The following is a 17,663-nucleotide window of genomic DNA, read 5'->3' on the forward strand; positions in this document are numbered from 1 at the left end:
TCCACTTTAGTAGTTTAGTAGTTTGTTTTTTAGTTTTAGTCAAATTTTCTGCTTATATTTTGCACTCCATGTCCTACTTGAACAATGCATAGTGTATATACTTTCATTTATAGTTTTATATCTTCTAATATTAATATTAGTAATATTTTTATTGTGATATTCTTTGTTCTGTTTTTGCAACCCTATCTGTAACTGTAGCTTAAATTATTTATTTTCATTGTTGAAACTATGTTTTCTTTTTAAAACACACAAATATCATCACTGAAATGCATCTATGCATGCTGTGTATATTGTATATACTGTCATATCCACCTACCTCATGTACGTAATAATACATGCACAAAAATATTTCTTTCCGCATCCTTTGCACTCTGCACCACTGCATTGTTTTACTGTCTACAAAAGGTATTGTTGTTTGTCTGAGCAACATATAACTGGAGTCAAATTCTTTTTATGTGCCAGTAAAAGTGATTCTGATTCTTCTGATTAAAGTACTTTTTGTGTTCCCCAGTGGTTCTCAACCTAGACCCAATGAGAGAATGTATAGGAATTACTATTCTGTTTATAGGTTTCAAACTCTTCACTGTCAATCTGTTTATCTGTAGTATATTATGGAACTAAATCTTGTCAGATCCATGGCCTGATGTGTATCAATTTGGTAGTCCTTAACACCAAAAAGGTTGAGAACCACTGCCCTAAATAGGTCTATTTGTATCCCCTCATAATATTAGTGTGAACATTAATTGTGAGCAGCTCAACCAAAGAGTAATTTTTCCTTTTCAGATATATATATATATATCTATATAAAAGTTAGGAATACAAGAAAGCAAACATGATGTTTTTTTATTGAAACAGTTTACTGATAAATGACAGATGGTTGTCATGAAACTTTCATGTTTAATCTCAAAAAATCATGGGCTAAAAAGTCATACATGGTACTTAACATTGAATAGCAAGAGAATCCATGCTTCAGAGCAGACACTCAATTCACAAAGAAATCAGGCAAAATGCCCTTTTGATTTCAATAAAAAATATTAAATCTTTTTTTCCACTCTATCCATCTTTACATGGTACAGGTTTGTTCACTTTTTAATAATATAAAAACGCTTAATACTGATTGTGAAACACTGGAATTAATTTACAAAACATAATAATAATTATTATAATATTAATAACAATAACAAACAATAATAACAATAACCATTAAATTTAAAAACAAAAAAATAGAATGGAGGAAATCAGTTGTAGCTGTTGCATCTTGGCCCACACAAACAGCAAAGTTTTGGAGGAAAAAATACCAAATGGCATTTACATCTACCTGACACACAGTTACACACAAACACAGTATCAGGTCGTTGAGTATTTCTCATTGCCATTTACAGTGTTATGGGCACAAAGACAAGACACTCTAAAGCATTCATGTGCCTCTGAAGGATCACACTCACTGACCAATCAAATCCTTTTCACTGTCAGTCAAGCTTGGTCGACCAATAGTGGTCCTCAAAAAGTGCCCTACTCCTCCAGCACACAGGATAGTAAATGAGAGATTAAAGTATAGGACCGTTTTAAATGTCTCAGCATTTAGAGGAAGGGAAAAATCTTCCGGGCGACAGGAACTTGTATCCATTGCCGGCAGGTAGTCGGATAGAACGAGGACCAGGGCTACTGCTAGTGGAAATAGTAGGTGACGGGGCCACTTTTCTGGGGTTGGAGCAGTGGTGTCCATTGGAAGAGTTCTTGCTGCCCCTGTCTAGTGACTGCAGCCCCAGCTCCCGCAGCTCCAGGCTGTCTTGGGTATCGTTAGGGGAGCAATGGCGTGGGGAGAGATTCAGAAGGCTCAGTACGTCCCTACTGGCAGAAGAAGGTGCGCCATGGACGGCTCTGACAGGACCTAGATGTTGCTGTTGCTGGGCTGCAGCATTAGCCCAAAAGGTCTTCAGATTGTGGATAGCTTGGACTTTTTCATCAATTACCCCTCTTCTTAGTCGGTCCAAGTCTGGGGCATCAGCCGATGTAGAGCAAGCAGAGCCTGTAGACGAGTAGGACAGGGCAGGGGATGGAGCACTACCAGCCGGGGACTGGTGACCAGAACTGGGAGACACATTACTCGGGGAACGAGAGATATGGCCGCTGTATGGGGAGCTTGGGTACTTTAATTTGAACTGTGCATGGCTGTCCAGAGTGGGCGAAGGATGGCTGCCCTCTTTTTGGGAAGACTCAGAGACTGCAGGACTATTGTAGCCAGAGCTTATCTTCTGCAGTGAAGAGGAACGAGATGGAGGTTTGGGTCTTGGGGACGATTGAGCTCGGCCACTAGCACTGCTGTTAGGACGGCTGAACGCGCTTGTTTCAGAAGAGCGGAAGGCGCTGCTCCGTGCTGAGGTTCCTCCAGCTGTCCCACCTTCTGCCCCTGCCCGCTGAAGACTACCCACAGCCCGTAAATGGCTCTGAGTCTCCTCCAGAATCTTCTGTGCCAGCTCCTGAGGATCTAGAGGGACAGTTTTTTCTTCCTGAGACTTGACAGTACTGTCCGTCTCGGTACTGGATTGGTCAGATTCACCTGTATCTGAGCTGCTCACTTTACCCACCTTTTGGAATGGTGAGTTTGGGCTGGGCACCAGGCATGTTTTGACAGGAGATGTGGGGGTGCTGACACTGCCCCTTGATGATACAGATACAGTGTAGCCTCTCCCTGCTCCTGTGCTGGACCCACCGACCACCCCCCTGCCTCCACGGTGGTGGCGCTGGCTGTGGCCTGGTGGCAGAGGCAGAGAGTCACAGTGACTTCCCAGCGGCTCGCTGCTGATGATGGAAAAGCCCTCATACTCCTCCTCGTCCCCCCGGGCTCCTGCCACCGCAGCAGCTGCCCCATGGGGAGAGGAGCGACTACGGGGAACATGAGGGTGTTTGTGGATAGAGTAGTGTGCTGTTACCCCACCGCGTTGCCGATGACTAAGAAAATCACAGTCCGACTTGGAAGCAAAGCTCATGGAGGAGGCTACAGAGCTCAGGCTATAGACAGAGATGGCATCTGATGCCTGATTGTCCAGGCAAGGAGGAGAGAAGGGGAGGCTTGAGTATCCAATGGGCAGGGGGTTGGACACAGACTGGGCTGAAGCTAAAGACTCAAGGGAAGACGAGCTGTCCAGGCTGAGACGCTTGGGCAGTTCTGTGGAGTCTAAGGAAGGAGAAGCAAAGAAAAAAATGTGACAGCTGATAAAAACAACTAAATGTACATTCAGGATAATTCCAATGTACAGTCAAGTGGCTGAAAATAAAAAATGAATGAGCAAATAATTATACTTACCAAACAGCGCCAGCAGAGATTGGAGAGCAAAGTGCAAGGTGCGGCGGTTGGCTAGCTTGCCTGTCTTCAGCACCACTTCTTCCTGGCCGACCTCACACAAGTCAAATCCTGCACACACACATAATTTTATAATGTTTTTGTGACTCCACAGGGACACATGGATGGATGGTGGGCAGGAAATTAGAAAGGACAGGGACCAACAGTTTTCTTAGGTAACGCTTGACTCACCAAGAGCAGCCAGAAATTCATGGCATCCTGGCAGTCTCCATAGCTGCACACTAATGGACACCTGAATGGGCAGGAGGGAGAAATCCTGTTCTTTCTCCCCTGTCTGGAGTTGGACTAGCACCTGGTGGAGCTGGAGAAGAATAAGGAGAAGACAGATAGGGGAAAGAGGCAGTGCTTAGGAATACGTACAAGAATACAATAAACTGGTGAATTCTACTGGAAATCATCATGGTTCAAATTAAATTATGCGATCAAACAATTTCTATCAAGAACTAAAATCATTCAAGATCTAATAATTCCTTTTCATCTATTTAAAAACCCTAATATAATGGCAACCACATGTTACTGTGGATGAAAATATTTTCTGGAGTAGGTACAGTATGTGAGTGAATGTTTGAGCCCTATGCATGAGTACGCAGGGCAACAGAACATCGGCAGGGAAGCGGAGCCGAATGGGTTTCTGCTTTGTGGCGGTTTACACGTGCCCTAGGAGCACACTAGCTTGTTTTGTTTGAGGATTACTTGGCTTGGAACAGAGACACCTTTGTCAACTTGACGTAACTATGCAGGAAATAGAAACATGCCTCGTCTCCTGATTTCACTCTTCATGATTATGAGAGGTTTGTTTTTACATCATAGCTTTATCCCTTCTACCGCCCTGAAATATTCCTCTGACCTGTAATGAACCAGCGTTGTAAATCCTTAAATACTCCAAATCCCTAAGATCTGACTGCAGGAAATAGCAATGGAAAATTTAAGAACAAGACAACACAGTAAGTGTTTGCTCAGCTATACTTGATGCATGCAAATGCTAATCAGCATGACAACAACAAAACTGATAATTGTCATGCAGCTTCTAAAGAGGGAGGTGGTGTTTAAAGAAAGTTTAACAGGACAAAAAGTGGAGAGTGGAAGAACAGGGTGGAATAGGATGGAGTGCAGGTAGGTGAGGGCACACTTACCATTGCCACCATATTTTTAACAGCCTTCAGATCGCACGTTAGGGGGAGGGGAGAGAGAATAGGCTTTTAATTGCATGCATACAGGCCATTCACAAAGGGTACAAGGGTTCAGGTCAACAAGAAGGATAACAGCAACATGTAACAGAAGTATTTAATATAGTATAGAGTTTGAGGCAATCAGCATACATAGATTAGGTTGATCATATTTCATGTCCTGTGCATCGGGACCAGTATTTGAAGTATGAGGTAACAAAAACTGCCCCCAAGTAACTGGATAGTCTTTCACTTTGTAGGCTTGTGATAGCCACGTTATACGTAAACAGGGATAAACCGCGGTGGCGTGAGATTAATTCCCTGGCGTCACGAGCTTGGGTGCAAGAGGACAACAGGACTCAGATTGAAGTTAAGACTTTGTTCTTGAAGGAACACTAGTTAGGCTTTAATGCAGCATTTCAATGCAGATTAAGCTGCAGCTTGAGTTGCCAGTGGGTTAGCTTGTATCCAGCCCTGACGTAACTATGTTATGCAATGATATGTCCCTGATATTCTCTCCTTGCGAGAACGTCATGGTACAAAGCCGTCTGAAAGTTTCAGAGAAAGTGGGAGGAACTGCCTCGATAGTTCTTAACGCTAAATAAGAGCAATGGTATTTGTCATTTGAGCCAAAGACCAATGCATATATGGCACATCAGATTTAAAAATCCAGCAACATTTGTTCAGAGCTGCAGGGACCTACCCGGTTGATGAGCTGCTCTCCTGCCTCTGAAGCTGTGATGAGCTTGCACAAAGCCTGGAGAGCTGGCGGCGGCAGACCTGAGGGATGTGATCAAAGGAAGTTCTTCATTATTCATACACAGGGCACGTTCTTTATATCCCAAACGAAGAAGCACTATGACTAAAAAAAGAAATCACGCAATACATGGCCACAAACCCAGAGAAACACTGGGCAGATTCTGAGTCGTGTATAAAACTAGGATGTAGAGCTGGTCACAGGTGCATACCTAGTAGTGATTGTAAAGTGGTGCTGCACTGCTGGAGCCTGTCTCCTGGATCAGCGGTGGGAAAGAAGACAGCAGCAGGGATACCAGGGCCCGCAGAGTCAAGACGGAAGCCCACAGCTGTCAGCAGGGCCTGCCAGCCAGGGACACCCCCCACCTTGTTCTCCACACTTTGTTGGGATGTGTACATGGAGTTACGCTGGCCATTCTGTATCCTCTGAAGAGACTTCTCCACCTGCAAGCACCAGCAAAGTGCAGCATCAGTATTTTTGTGTGTCTTTGGTTGGGACATTTTGCATAGTAAGCAAGTCCTTGTGCATGTCTCACCAGGTGCAGTAAAACTCTCAGCGCATCACGTGCTCGATCTGGATACTGTAGAATCTCCGCCAAAGCTTGGCCAATGAGGGAAGATGGGCTGTTAAGCTTGACATCATTGCCGATCAGCATGTATCCTGGACAGAAAAATGCAACAGAAAGAGCTCCATTAGAAGGTCATTTTTTATTATGGGAATGTAAAATGAACACATAAGTGAATAACATCTCTAACCTGCCCAGTTGGAGGGGTGCGAGTACTGCTTGCTGCTCTGGACAGTCTTCATGGCGTCTGCCAGTGCTGCACTAGCCTTGGTCCCATTAAGTAGGGCAGTGTAGAAGGCATGGACAAAAACTTTGGAGGCTGCAACAGGGACAGGCCACAAGGACACGAGAGCACACTGAGCCCCAGCAGCCAGGAAGGCCCTGGTCAATCCCACGACACCATCTGCTGTCACTTTGCTGCTGGACTCCTGGTACGACCTGTAGCCAGTGACACACAAACGTATAATTGAATTAAGAGGCTACAAAATATTTAATGGCCTAACATTTCAAGCATTATTCGCTTTTATTATCTTTCTAGGTTGTGCTATCCCGTTCTCCCATTTAAAATTTCTTTTATAGTACTCTACTGTACAATCCTTAATCCACATCTACAATGCCATTAACTTCTTCCCAGTTTTTGACATAAAATAACCTAATTACTGCTTTATGACCATGAAAACTAAAATATCAAGACCGCTATTTAATAATCACCAGCCAACCTACCCCAACACCACCAGCTTGACAGGCAACCTCAGATCCAATATATCAGCAGCTGTGAGAAGGAACTCCTGGAGGGGCGGACTGTCACAGATGCTCTCCACGTCACTGCTGTCATCCTGCATGTGGAGCGACTCTGGGATGGTGTAGCCGCTTCCAATGGAGCCCTTCCTGCCTCGACCACTGCTGCCTCTCCTCCCCCCGGCACCTCTACCCACTGTTCCGACTCCCACACTGGCACTTGCCCCACCGGGCACGCTCTCAGGGTTTGGGGTAAGCACCAGAGCTGCCAACTTCCAGGAAATGTGGGTGGCAAAGTGGGCACACTCAGCCTGCGTGAGGGCACTCATCACCCTTTCCTTGGTGGCAGCAGGGCCAGCCAGGGGTTGGCAGCCTAGCAGCTCAGCCACCATTAGAGCCTCCTCCTCTGCAGAGGGCATGGGTCCCCACAGCCAGCGGTCCATTACAGGTGAGGGCAGTCTAGGGTTCCCCACCACTGCTGCCATTGAGACACCACCGCATGGAGCTGGTCCAGGGCGCCGGGAGTGAGCCTAGGAGCACAATGAATGTTAGTTTCATACAGCAGTTCAGTAATTTGTTAGAGACGACTTCATAGACGACATAGAAGTTCATTATATGTCAGTCATCTGAATAAGAAAATCAACCTTTGCATTGGATCCAAGGCCCTGGATGGAGGGAACAGCGATGAGGCTGAAGCGTTCATACAGGTATTCATTAGAAGAGCTTCCTTTTAGCAGGGCGAAGGGGATGAGGTATAGTTCTCCCTCCAGCACCATCACCAGTTGTCTGTGTCTGCCAACAGGCCCACTGGAGTGCATCAAGCCCTGTCAGACAAAAGGATTAGAATGAAAATGCACAAAAACAAAATAACATTCTATTGTGGTGCTTTAGATTTCTATTTCTCACAGCTGCCTTTTCAGTTATCACCTTCTCTCTACCACACAACTCCTGTACACCAATAAGCAGGCAATGACCCATAAAGGTAGTACTCACCCCCTCCATAGGTGCAATGAGCAAATCATAAAGTGCCCGCAGTGGAGGCTTTCCGAGGTTGCTGGATCGACGAGGAAGGGAAGAGTTACCATCTTTGGCAGGTGACATGGTGTTACTGAACAGGCTGGTCATACTCTGACAACTCCTGCACAAACACAACACAAAATAATGCTGTTTTCATTTTGTACATCATATTTTTATGCTGCAGAGCCGTGACAGTTTCAGGCAGCTTGCTGGCACTTCATAAATTTACACTAACCTCAAAAATGACATGCATTGACAGCAACTCTCATTTTCTTATAACAAAATGAACTTCCTTCCTTCAGATTTCCAGATATTCAAGCTATCATAATTAGTAGGCTATGCTTTAGTACCCATGAGTATCCTTGAGTCATTGCCAATTTAGGTTAAAATTGACTCTGTATAATAATTAAAGTATCAAAAATCTATAACAATGTGATAATCCTCCATATAAACTGTGATCTCATGTATCAAACTATCCTGCTACAGTTAATGATCTTTGCAGATGTGCTGGGAATGTGGCTGACGAGCTCCATGTCTAACTTGAAACATAGTGTTACATCAGATATGGCTTTAGCAAGACGCAAACTCAGCCACTGTAGTTTCTGGGAGATGTGTGTGGTAGCAGTACAAAGCTTCAACAGATAAGAGTGATCCAAGGCTCTCAATCACAGACGCCCATTTTTCTTTTTCATATCACATCTAAGTCACACTGAGTAAAAGGTGGATAAAGGTGGACCAAACTGAATCTCCATTCTGATGTGTTGTAATCCCTCAGTGAACACACATATATAATTTCACATGAAAAGAGGCAATACAACTGGGAATATTATGCTAATATGTAAAGCTCCACTAGATGGCAGTAATGCACTGTGGTAATATGGAGCTTGCAGAAACATGAAGCAGAATGAATGCCAAAATCACCAGGAGAGCATGGCTCATCCCATCTTTACAGGGACCTACTCTACATACAATGAAAAGATGATGAAAGATGAGACTGTCTTTAAAGCACTGCCAGTGACTATTTTGTAGTACTTTGAGACTCTCAAACAACAGAAATAAGGAAACAGCCTTGTGTGTTTGAGGCATGTCTGCTGTGTGACGGGAGTGACAGCTCCGGCACAGACATATAACATACTGAGAACTGTGCTAATGGTAGCCATGGGGTTAGAAGCCTTTGGTGCTGTAGGCACACAGGGCCGAGCTTTACGGTCACACTTGTCACTACTGTCCATCTGTTCCACCAGCCAGAGTTTCTTCCGGGCTCCAGCCAACAGACATCTATCCTGCCCTTCTGGTAGCCCCAGGCCACTGGCTTCCCTCCAGCCTCCCAACACTCTGTCTCTCTCCCAGGCTTTGGCATGAGCCTCCATGGGAAAGCAAACAATCGTTTGTTAGCCTGACAGGAAGAATGAGAGAGTAGGCAAGGGATAAGCCAAGTGAAGGTGAGTGTCAAGTGTAGAGGGAAGCAGTGGAAAGAAAAGACTAAAAGCAGTGAGGCTGAAGGTGAAGACTGCATTCACTGGTTGTCTAATTTGGGCTGCAGTTGAAAGACACACCTTTAAGTGTGATCTGAGAAGTAATACAAAGGTAGACAAGTTGGCCTTTATAACACACTTAAGCTTCTCATACTGACCTCATTTCTAGTAATAATGTAAATTATTGTCTCAGCCAGTGGCCACTCAGCTCCTTCGATGCAGGCGTACTGTTCCAATAGTGTTAACTGCCTTTTACAGTCAACTTCATCGAGATCCTCAAACAATCTCATTATGCTATCATCATGCATAAAAATTTATTCAATTACACACTGAGGGGATTAGACACGAGGAGCTTTCATTATCACCTTCCCATAGTAATCCTTCCAAGCTCCCTGGTGAAGATTAGATCTCAGTGTTAAAATAGGGCAATCGATGATAATACCAAATGAAGATGTCACACCAAGAAGCACAGATCTTCTAATGCTGCATATATTGTTCTTTGCCTATTTTGATTTATATGCCATTCAATTAGAGTTTATTATATTTCTGAGTAATTACTTGGAAATACTTAAGTCTTCATACCATTAATAACCTAAATCTTAACATGTTAGGGGAAAATGATAGGGGGAAGTGAAGTCAAAGAAAGCCTTTGAAAAGCACATACATGTACATTATATGACATCAAACCCCACATTTCTCCATTTTCTCTTGCTTTAACACTGTGATAGACGATAGGCTCCTAAGCACGAGGAGCTTTATAATTCAGAGTTTTTTGAGGCCCAAAAGAATGAGCGGATTATTACCGGCAGCCCATTAAAGGGGCTTAATGAGCACCGAGACTCAATTAAAGCTGGAATTACCCTCTCATCAAAGAACAGCTCAACTGTGGACGAGGACAGGGAAATATGACCCAGACACACACACACACATCTGCACACACATACACACATTCTATTGGAATATATTACCAATCAGCACAATGTAAATGAATACTCTGCATAGTAGTGTTAAATAATAGTCTGAGCGAGCAACTGGCAGACTCACAGAAAAATCCACAGTGATAAATCTGCACCCAAACACAAACAGAGCAAACATCTTAAAAGCCACATCGGTGTCTGTGTCTGGCATGCACACACACACACACATACACACACACACACAACAGGCCCCATCAGAGTAGGCAGTTGATAAGGGCTTTAGCAGCTTGGCTCTACTCAGTCTATTTAATAAGGAGGATTCACATGCTGCCTCTGCGCTGGCTAAACAATGGAGAAAAGACTCCTTTCACAGATGAGCCACAATACCCGCGAATCTCCTTACCCAAGCAGATATTTTTAATCTTTTTTTTGTGGAAAAGTGGTTTTAAGTAGTGCTTGCTGATTACAACTGTCTCTCGGTAAGAGCACGGGAACGTCGAGGTGATTTGCAAAATTTCCTACCTGTTGAACAGGTTGTTTCTGGATACCATGCGCAGGAAGCCTGTTGGATCAGTGACTGAGTTAAGCTTGTTGTTGAGCTCCTCGAATTGTTGGTCCAACAAATCTCCTGCCTCGCTCTCTGTCTCACTGCTCGAACACCCTCTGAAAGAGAGAGAGAGAGAGATGGAGTGAGAGACATGCACAGCCAGTGAAATGTTGGCAAGAAAAAGGCACTTCGGCAAAGTAGACAATACACAGACTTACATTGTTTCTCAGCGGATTAATCAACTACACACACTCCTGATCTGTCCGAAATACACACTACTCAACCCACACACACACTTGGCCTAATTTCTCAGGCTTGGTCCAACACCCTGATGGTAACCAGAGTTAAATCCTTTCATTATAATGCTGGTGATGCTGATCTAGTCTGTGGGGAGTCAACCACCCCCACCCCTCAATCACTACCTCGCCACCACTCTCCCCCATCTCTCCTTTCATGCCTGAACCTCTCCTCTGATGCACCCATATCATGTAACGCTTATATCAGCTTCTTGCTCTAGCTGTGTGTGAACTTGCACCATGAGATCTCTCATCTTCTTATGCTCCCACCACCACCACTTTTTTTTTTAAATCCTTGCAGTGTATCATTTGAGATGCACTCCCCTGGCGTGTACATACTGACAGACCTATGTGGACTGAAGAAATGTTAGATGCAGAACACAATGCCATTTTAAAAAATGATAGTAGTAAAAAATCCACATTTTAATACATTTCTACCGTCACAAAGGCTGCACCCTCCCCTCTCTATACATCATGCTTTCTTTCACACACATATGCTCTCCCCATCCTTTTCCATCCCGTTCATTTTCTCTCCCCACTCATTTCAAAGTGCTGCCTCCCTTTCTCTCCACTCTGGAGGATGAATGGGCTGGTAAGTGGTGCCATATTGTGCCCATCCAGGCGCAGTGGCGTGTGTGCAGCTTCCCATTGGAGTAGTAAATGAGCTGGTAATGGGGCAGGAGGGCCAGGCTGCTAGGGTGGCGGAGGCTGGCACTGGGCGGACCAGCTGGGCACTATGGATCAAACACCAACTAGAGAAATGATGCTAACGTCAAACGCTGATATAGCCCCACAGATGTCAATGGGCGACTTTAGCTGTCAATACATCTCGCCACATTTTCCATCTACTCCTGCAGAGTCCCTCTGGTTGCATTCTCTGTTGTCTTTAACCACCATCTGCTTTTTTGACTTTCACTCGATTGATTTTTTCACCGCATCTTAACCTTCTTCTTTCTACTGTCAGTAAACCCCATCCTTGTCAGGTTCTGTGTTTGTTAGGTGGGTTCAACACTGGCGATACAAAAAGCCATTATTCCGTCTCATTTATTCCCACTGGGGAGAGAGCGGAGTACTTTAGGAAGGTAGTGGAGGCCTGTCATCACAGGGAGCAACGGGGCAGAATAACTATTTCACACACACACACTCACACACTTTCTGAATGATAAAGTAACCCTTCCCCAGCTAACTCTGGGGATAAAAATGTCAAGTTTTGTTGTGAAATGTTAATCTTTGTTTTTTGTTTGGGCTACATTTTTGATGATATGTCATGTAGTTGTTTTTGCTTCCTTCTGATGATTCCCTCTGATGACGGTCTGTACTGCCTTTCCTTTTTGTGTCAATAAAGTTTATGTGGGTGTGTTTTTTTCTTTGTCTGCTCAGCCACAGTAGCTATCACTGCTCAGGAAGAATAGAATGGTCTTTCCACCATATCATAGTAATAATTCAAACTATCAAGTTAATAGTTTTGAACCAGAATGTGTAGCTCTGGAAAAATAAGGTGTATCAAACTCAGAAGGCTACAGGTTATTTCAATGTGTCAGATACAAATTGTATACTATTTACATTTAAGTTCTGGATCGGACTTGTATTGGACATTCCTAATTACAAAGGAATACAGTATTTGCTTCTTCTGTATTTAACACATCTCAAGAAAAATTTTGAGATGATCAGAAAATCACAAGTATTAGATGATAACGGAGGCAAAGAACTGCAACTGAGCTATCACAAATTCTTGAATTCATCAAATTTTTCAAAAGCAGAAGGGCAATCATGGAGGAGGACACCCAAAAAGTACAAAGTCAGAAAATGAGAGGATCCTGCTAGTTGTGCCACTTTGATGTTGAAATACATGATTTATATTACATGAGGAGCAGAGGAAGGATTGTTAAAAGCCAGTGGTGGCATTACTGATAGAAAATCTTGCGCATGCTAAAACATAATCCATGAAGTTACTTACTTCATAGAGAAATGCCAGCAACAAGCTTGTGATTACTCCTAAATAAGTGTTATAATGTGGATAATGAGCTCACAAACAGAGAAGATTTTTTATTTCATTGTGACAGCTGTGAACATCTCACCTGCTGTAATAAGATTCTACTCCCAGGGCCTCACGGGCACTGGCAATGTGCTGCTCCAGCGAGGAGCCGCTGATCACCCCGCCGCCGCCGCCGCCTCCCTCCTGGAACTCTGATCCTCCATCTGATACGCCTTCGCCCAGGTACACCTCGTGAAACTTCAGGATGCCTGTGGAGAGAGAAGGGAGGGCAAGCATGACTGGCTGTTTTCAGGTGTCCATGAAGTAAAAAAAAAAAAGATACTATTTTCTGCGCCTCTTTTTGTAATACGTTTGTATTACTCGCGTACGACAGGAGGGAATATTAGATTGTTTCAGCTGAAAGCTGTGAGTGAGGCCCTGTGTACTAGTGCATCTGTGGAGCAAAATGAATAAAACAAATAATGTTCAATAAAAGATAAGAGTAGGCTGCCTGTGCCATCTGCTGCCCGCCATAAGAGCTCAGCTGAGTTTCAAGCAAGAACATCAGAGGGGGGCGGGGAAGAGCACACTGGGAGATGGAGTGCAGGCTGTGTTTGTGTGTGAGTTTGTGGGCACATCAATGCTATATAAGTGAATGTGCTTGCGTGTACGTTTTATATTAAATGCATCTGAATGGACAGTATATGAGATTCAGGTGTAAATGTGTGTGTGGGGGTCTATAAAATGTCACAGAATTTACACTACTGAAGTAATTAGGACCTTAGTAACCCTTTTTACTGACAGCAGACTCTTTAGAGCAGGCCATGTTTGTGTGCCAGCTGGATGCCAGGGAATGCCAGGAAGTGACAGACAGGCGATTAGTGAGCAAGTGGCTCCCTCTTAGCCTGGGGCAATATTCAGTGCTTTGAAGATCTCCACTGGTCCCTGTAGTGTTCCTCCCCTCCGTATGACTAGTGCTGGGGGGTCAAGTTCATCTGGTTGCCTGGGAGCTGGATTGGATCAAATGTTCAGGCTTGGTGGCATGGGACATGGGTCACGGCTCTCATTTCCTCTCTTTACAGCAGAGAACAGACGAGAGCCAAAGAACTAGTAACAGTCCCAGCCACACGAGTCGTGTGACGTGCACTGTAATTCACCCACAGCTTTGCCTATTCTCTTTGTGAAACTGGAATTTCACGAAACATATAAACAAGCTGCATCTTAATCCCACTGCCGGTGCTGGTGTGAGACAAAGAAATGGAGAAGTACACAAAAAGTTGCAAAAAGTACAGCAGCACCATAAGAAAATAAAGAGAAAAGCAATGACAGAAGTAAAAAAACACAGGAGACGGGATGAAAAGAGACAGAGAAAATACGTTTTGACTTTGTGCAACAGCTAAGTGTTTTCCTAATGGCATGTGCGAAGATGTTGCCGATGTTGTTTGGCAGCGTCACTTTCAATTAGCATGGTTCATTGGCAGATGCCTTCTGGGGTGAGAAGCGAGGCAGGGGGCAAATCCTAACAGCAGAGTGGCAGGTGGCACTGCCACTTGGTGTTAAAGCTGGCCTTCTTACCCTGCAGCTGAAAACAAGCTACAGCCTCAAGACCTTTTATCCGCTTTGATTTGAACAAGCAAGTGTGTGGGCTTGCTTTTGTTCTTTCACCTGTTACAGCTTTAAAATATGTACAAGGGAACTGCTTCGAGACAAACAGAAAATCTCTATGTTGATGTGTTACATTTTTGTAAAAATTACCTGACATTTGACTGTTTTAACATCTAACATTCATCAAGGAAATACTGTGCTCATTTTGTATTAAGTTGGTTTGTGTATTTCAAAATATCTATGCTGTGTGCAAGGGAACAGAACAACTTTGAAGAACAAACAGTAAACAAGAAGTTTTGCATAAAACTAAAAATTGCAGAAAGTTTGTGGCTTAAATGTGTTGAACAAAGTGTTAAAAACAAGTAGGTTCAGGAGTTATGGGCCTAAGCACAAAGCCACCATATGGACAGCTGGTATAAAGGGGAAATATGAAACCTATCCACCAAATTTGATTGTTCAAGCACATATGGTCTGTGACAGCAAAGAAAATGTTTTAAGGCAGACAACAATAACAAGAAGACAGACAGATATGATAGGATTTCAGCACCTCAATAAAACGATCTTAGCCGTAGGAACAGCAGAGAGTCCTTACCTGCTCCTGGAGCCAGCAGCCAGCTGTACAGGTAACCTGCAGCCATGGAGAAATAAAGCACCAAGGCCCTCTGGCTGTTGACGGTGTCCAAGATGTGCTCCACTGTTACTGGGGTGTAGGGGTCTGAGTCCTGCTGGCCTGTCTGCCTCTCCACCAAGAGATCAGCAAAGGCTCGTGTTCGACCCCGCTCTGCCACTGCCAGAGCCTCGTCGTGGTGGCCTGTGGTAATCAGAGGTCAATACTGATTAACAGGTAACTCCTAAAACCTACCTATCCTTTCATATATGGGCAAAACCAAAAAAAAACAGACAGCATTAAGTAGTGAGAATATGAGGAGTATCTATAGGCATACCGAGGCTGACAAGGACCCTTTGGAGTGCCTGGTAGCAGGAGGTTTGCAGGTCAAACAGGGAGAGTTTGTAGTCTGTGCTGTGCTGGGCTTCATGGCGGATGGTCTCAAACAGTGCAGATGCTCGGTAAAGCTGAGGATAAACAACAATCAGATATTAGTAAAACTATAACATCTCACTTGTATTCAGTTCAGTTATTGAGGGTTGAGGCGGTACTACTGTGTGTAACTGAATGGGTCAAGCAGCACTCTACTTTTATAGATTTGGTTTCTACTGATGTAACCTATGCTAAAATTTAAGCAGTCACTATAGATAAAAATGTTAATTAACATGTATGATTGGACTTTTGAATAAAGAGATAATTGTGGCCACTAGATGGTAGCATCCCACCTCCTTGGTCAACGCTGATGAAACCTGCTGCCTTCTAATTCTGCTTCTCTCTCAACAGAGGAAAGTACTGTAATGTAGCTTTAATGAATCACCAAGCACACAAGTAAACCTCTCTTCAGCTCTTATTTGCCTGGACATGGGAAAGGGCAATGAGAAGCTAAACCTTTACCTGGGCATCTTGGGCAGACAGCGTCCAAGGAAATAAATGCTTTGTGAACTCAATAGGGCTGTCTGTGTTATTGGACCTTTCTATTCAGAGCCAGACATTGGATTGAGAGAAGGAGAGAGACAATGGAGAGGTGGGGCGGCAAGCAATGTTGCACACTGGCCAAGCGGAGCTAGCCAGGAGTGCTGATTCATGGGAGCCTTTATTGATTTCCTATTTCTGCGCCTATGGCAGCCCTGTAGGATGACTGGGGCTGCTATAGAGCCACTCTCCAGGAGTCAGGGGCCAGCGGAGAGGGTAAAGCACTGTGCTCACACTGCTTGACCATAGTTCATACGAGACAAAGAGCTGCAGTGGAGAAAAGGTTGTAGGTGTGGATGAAAAGGATTCTATCAGCACTGTGGGTTTGGTAGGAGAGAAAAAGAGAGAGAGCGTTTCTGGTGAGCACACACATATGCATACACTGTAGCTCGTCTGGCATATCCCAAGGTCATGCAGGAAAAGTGTGTCAGAGGGAGTGAAAGAGGAGAGTAGAGACCAGCAGAGAATCTGCGAGCTCTGCTGCATTACTGCTAGAAGACGGAGCTGCTAGTCCCGCTGATTTTGCTGATAGGGCCATGGGAGGACTGCTGCAGTGCTAGTTTAATCTGTTAGGCTTGCAGACATCCCTTTAAGAGTGAAACTAATTTCTCACAGTGCCTTTCCTCTGGCCTGACCCCTCCTGGCACAGATGAAGGGGAAACAATCCCAAATGTGCTGCATCCGCAGTGACTTGCTTGGCTGTGGTACAGGTGAAATCTGCTACATTCTACTGCTGCTATGCATTCAGATAGTGCTCTCATGTTTTACCATCACTGACACTAACATGGCTTTTATCTGACATGTTAAGTGAATGTCAATGTCACAGTGAATCGGCAACGTGAGCGGAGCTTGATACACGCACACCCCTAATGATTTTTGTAAAATAACCTCCATGGGAACTCTCATCCTCTGTGACAGATGATATCAGACGGTAAAAAAAATTTAATCTACAATAGACCACTGATATTTAAGTAAAGATGAATTTATTGATCCATGTTCTCCTTAGATATGAATGTGAGTGCTTCTCAGAGGGAGCATACCCTGCAGAAATAGCTGATTAGAATCAGGACACGTCAATCAGTCACAGTGAACACTGAGATCGCGGCGAGGGTGTTAAACTACAATTGGGTTTAAATATATAGAAAATGAGGAACATGAGGTCAAGTACTCTCATTCTACACCTATGAATGCTTCATGAATTTCAATACGTGCGTATACAAATGAGGTTTGAAGCGGGTCAGGGTATTTACCAAGGTTACGTGTAGGCCAGCTCATGAATAACCATTTGATCTAAAGGACGACAGTGTACTTTGCCAACATCAATTTACAATGGAAGCTACAAGCTGATGGGGGGAAAACAAATCTTCAAAGTCCCCCTCTACTCAAAAATATGTTTTTCTTCTTGATTCTACAGTTGGATGTTTGAGCTTTATTGTGCAGAATGATGTATGGACAAAGTTTGACACTAGAAGGATGTTTTCACATTTACTGATGAGTGGAAAGTTTCTCTGTGTTCACTTAAAATCTGATGTTAAGGGGCTTACAAGCATAATTTGTGACATCATAAACAGTCCATCCTGGTCCAGTATGCTACTCATACAAGTGTGATGTAGAAACTTGAAGCTGCTAGTGCACATACACCGAGAATGGACTTTACAGTGA

At 44.0% G+C, this 17,663-nt stretch overlaps 1 protein-coding gene across 3 annotated transcripts in view; it reads right to left on the reverse strand.

The window, feature by feature from the left end:
- Positions 1-850: 850 nt before the first annotated feature.
- LOC118325524 (tetratricopeptide repeat protein 28-like) overlaps positions 851-17,663 on the reverse strand; it is a 163,439-nt gene continuing 146,626 nt past the window's right edge. For 2 of the 3 annotated variants that reach the window (XM_035658231.1, XM_035658233.1), the window contains 15 exons: positions 15,367-15,496; positions 15,015-15,233; positions 12,921-13,086; positions 10,522-10,662; positions 7,584-7,728; positions 7,235-7,414; positions 6,576-7,120; positions 6,043-6,290; positions 5,823-5,947; positions 5,499-5,730; positions 5,234-5,310; positions 4,498-4,521; positions 3,536-3,665; positions 3,308-3,415; positions 851-3,178 (listed from right to left, as the gene is read on the reverse strand). In XM_035658231.1, the coding sequence (XP_035514124.1) occupies positions 1,575-3,178; positions 3,308-3,415; positions 3,536-3,665; positions 4,498-4,521; positions 5,234-5,310; positions 5,499-5,730; positions 5,823-5,947; positions 6,043-6,290; positions 6,576-7,120; positions 7,235-7,414; positions 7,584-7,728; positions 10,522-10,662; positions 12,921-13,086; positions 15,015-15,233; positions 15,367-15,496 (4,074 nt within the window). In that variant the 3' untranslated portion in view covers positions 851-1,574. The remainder of the gene's footprint in view (positions 3,179-3,307; positions 3,416-3,535; positions 3,666-4,497; positions 4,522-5,233; positions 5,311-5,498; positions 5,731-5,822; positions 5,948-6,042; positions 6,291-6,575; positions 7,121-7,234; positions 7,415-7,583; positions 7,729-10,521; positions 10,663-12,920; positions 13,087-15,014; positions 15,234-15,366; positions 15,497-17,663) is intronic. The other variant, XM_035658232.1, reaches the window with a different exon arrangement.

This window comes from Morone saxatilis, unplaced genomic scaffold (assembly GCF_004916995.1).
Source record: "Morone saxatilis isolate NCDOM2014 unplaced genomic scaffold, NCSU_SB_2.0 Contig16, whole genome shotgun sequence".
Lineage (NCBI taxonomy): Eukaryota > Metazoa > Chordata > Actinopteri > Moronidae > Morone > Morone saxatilis.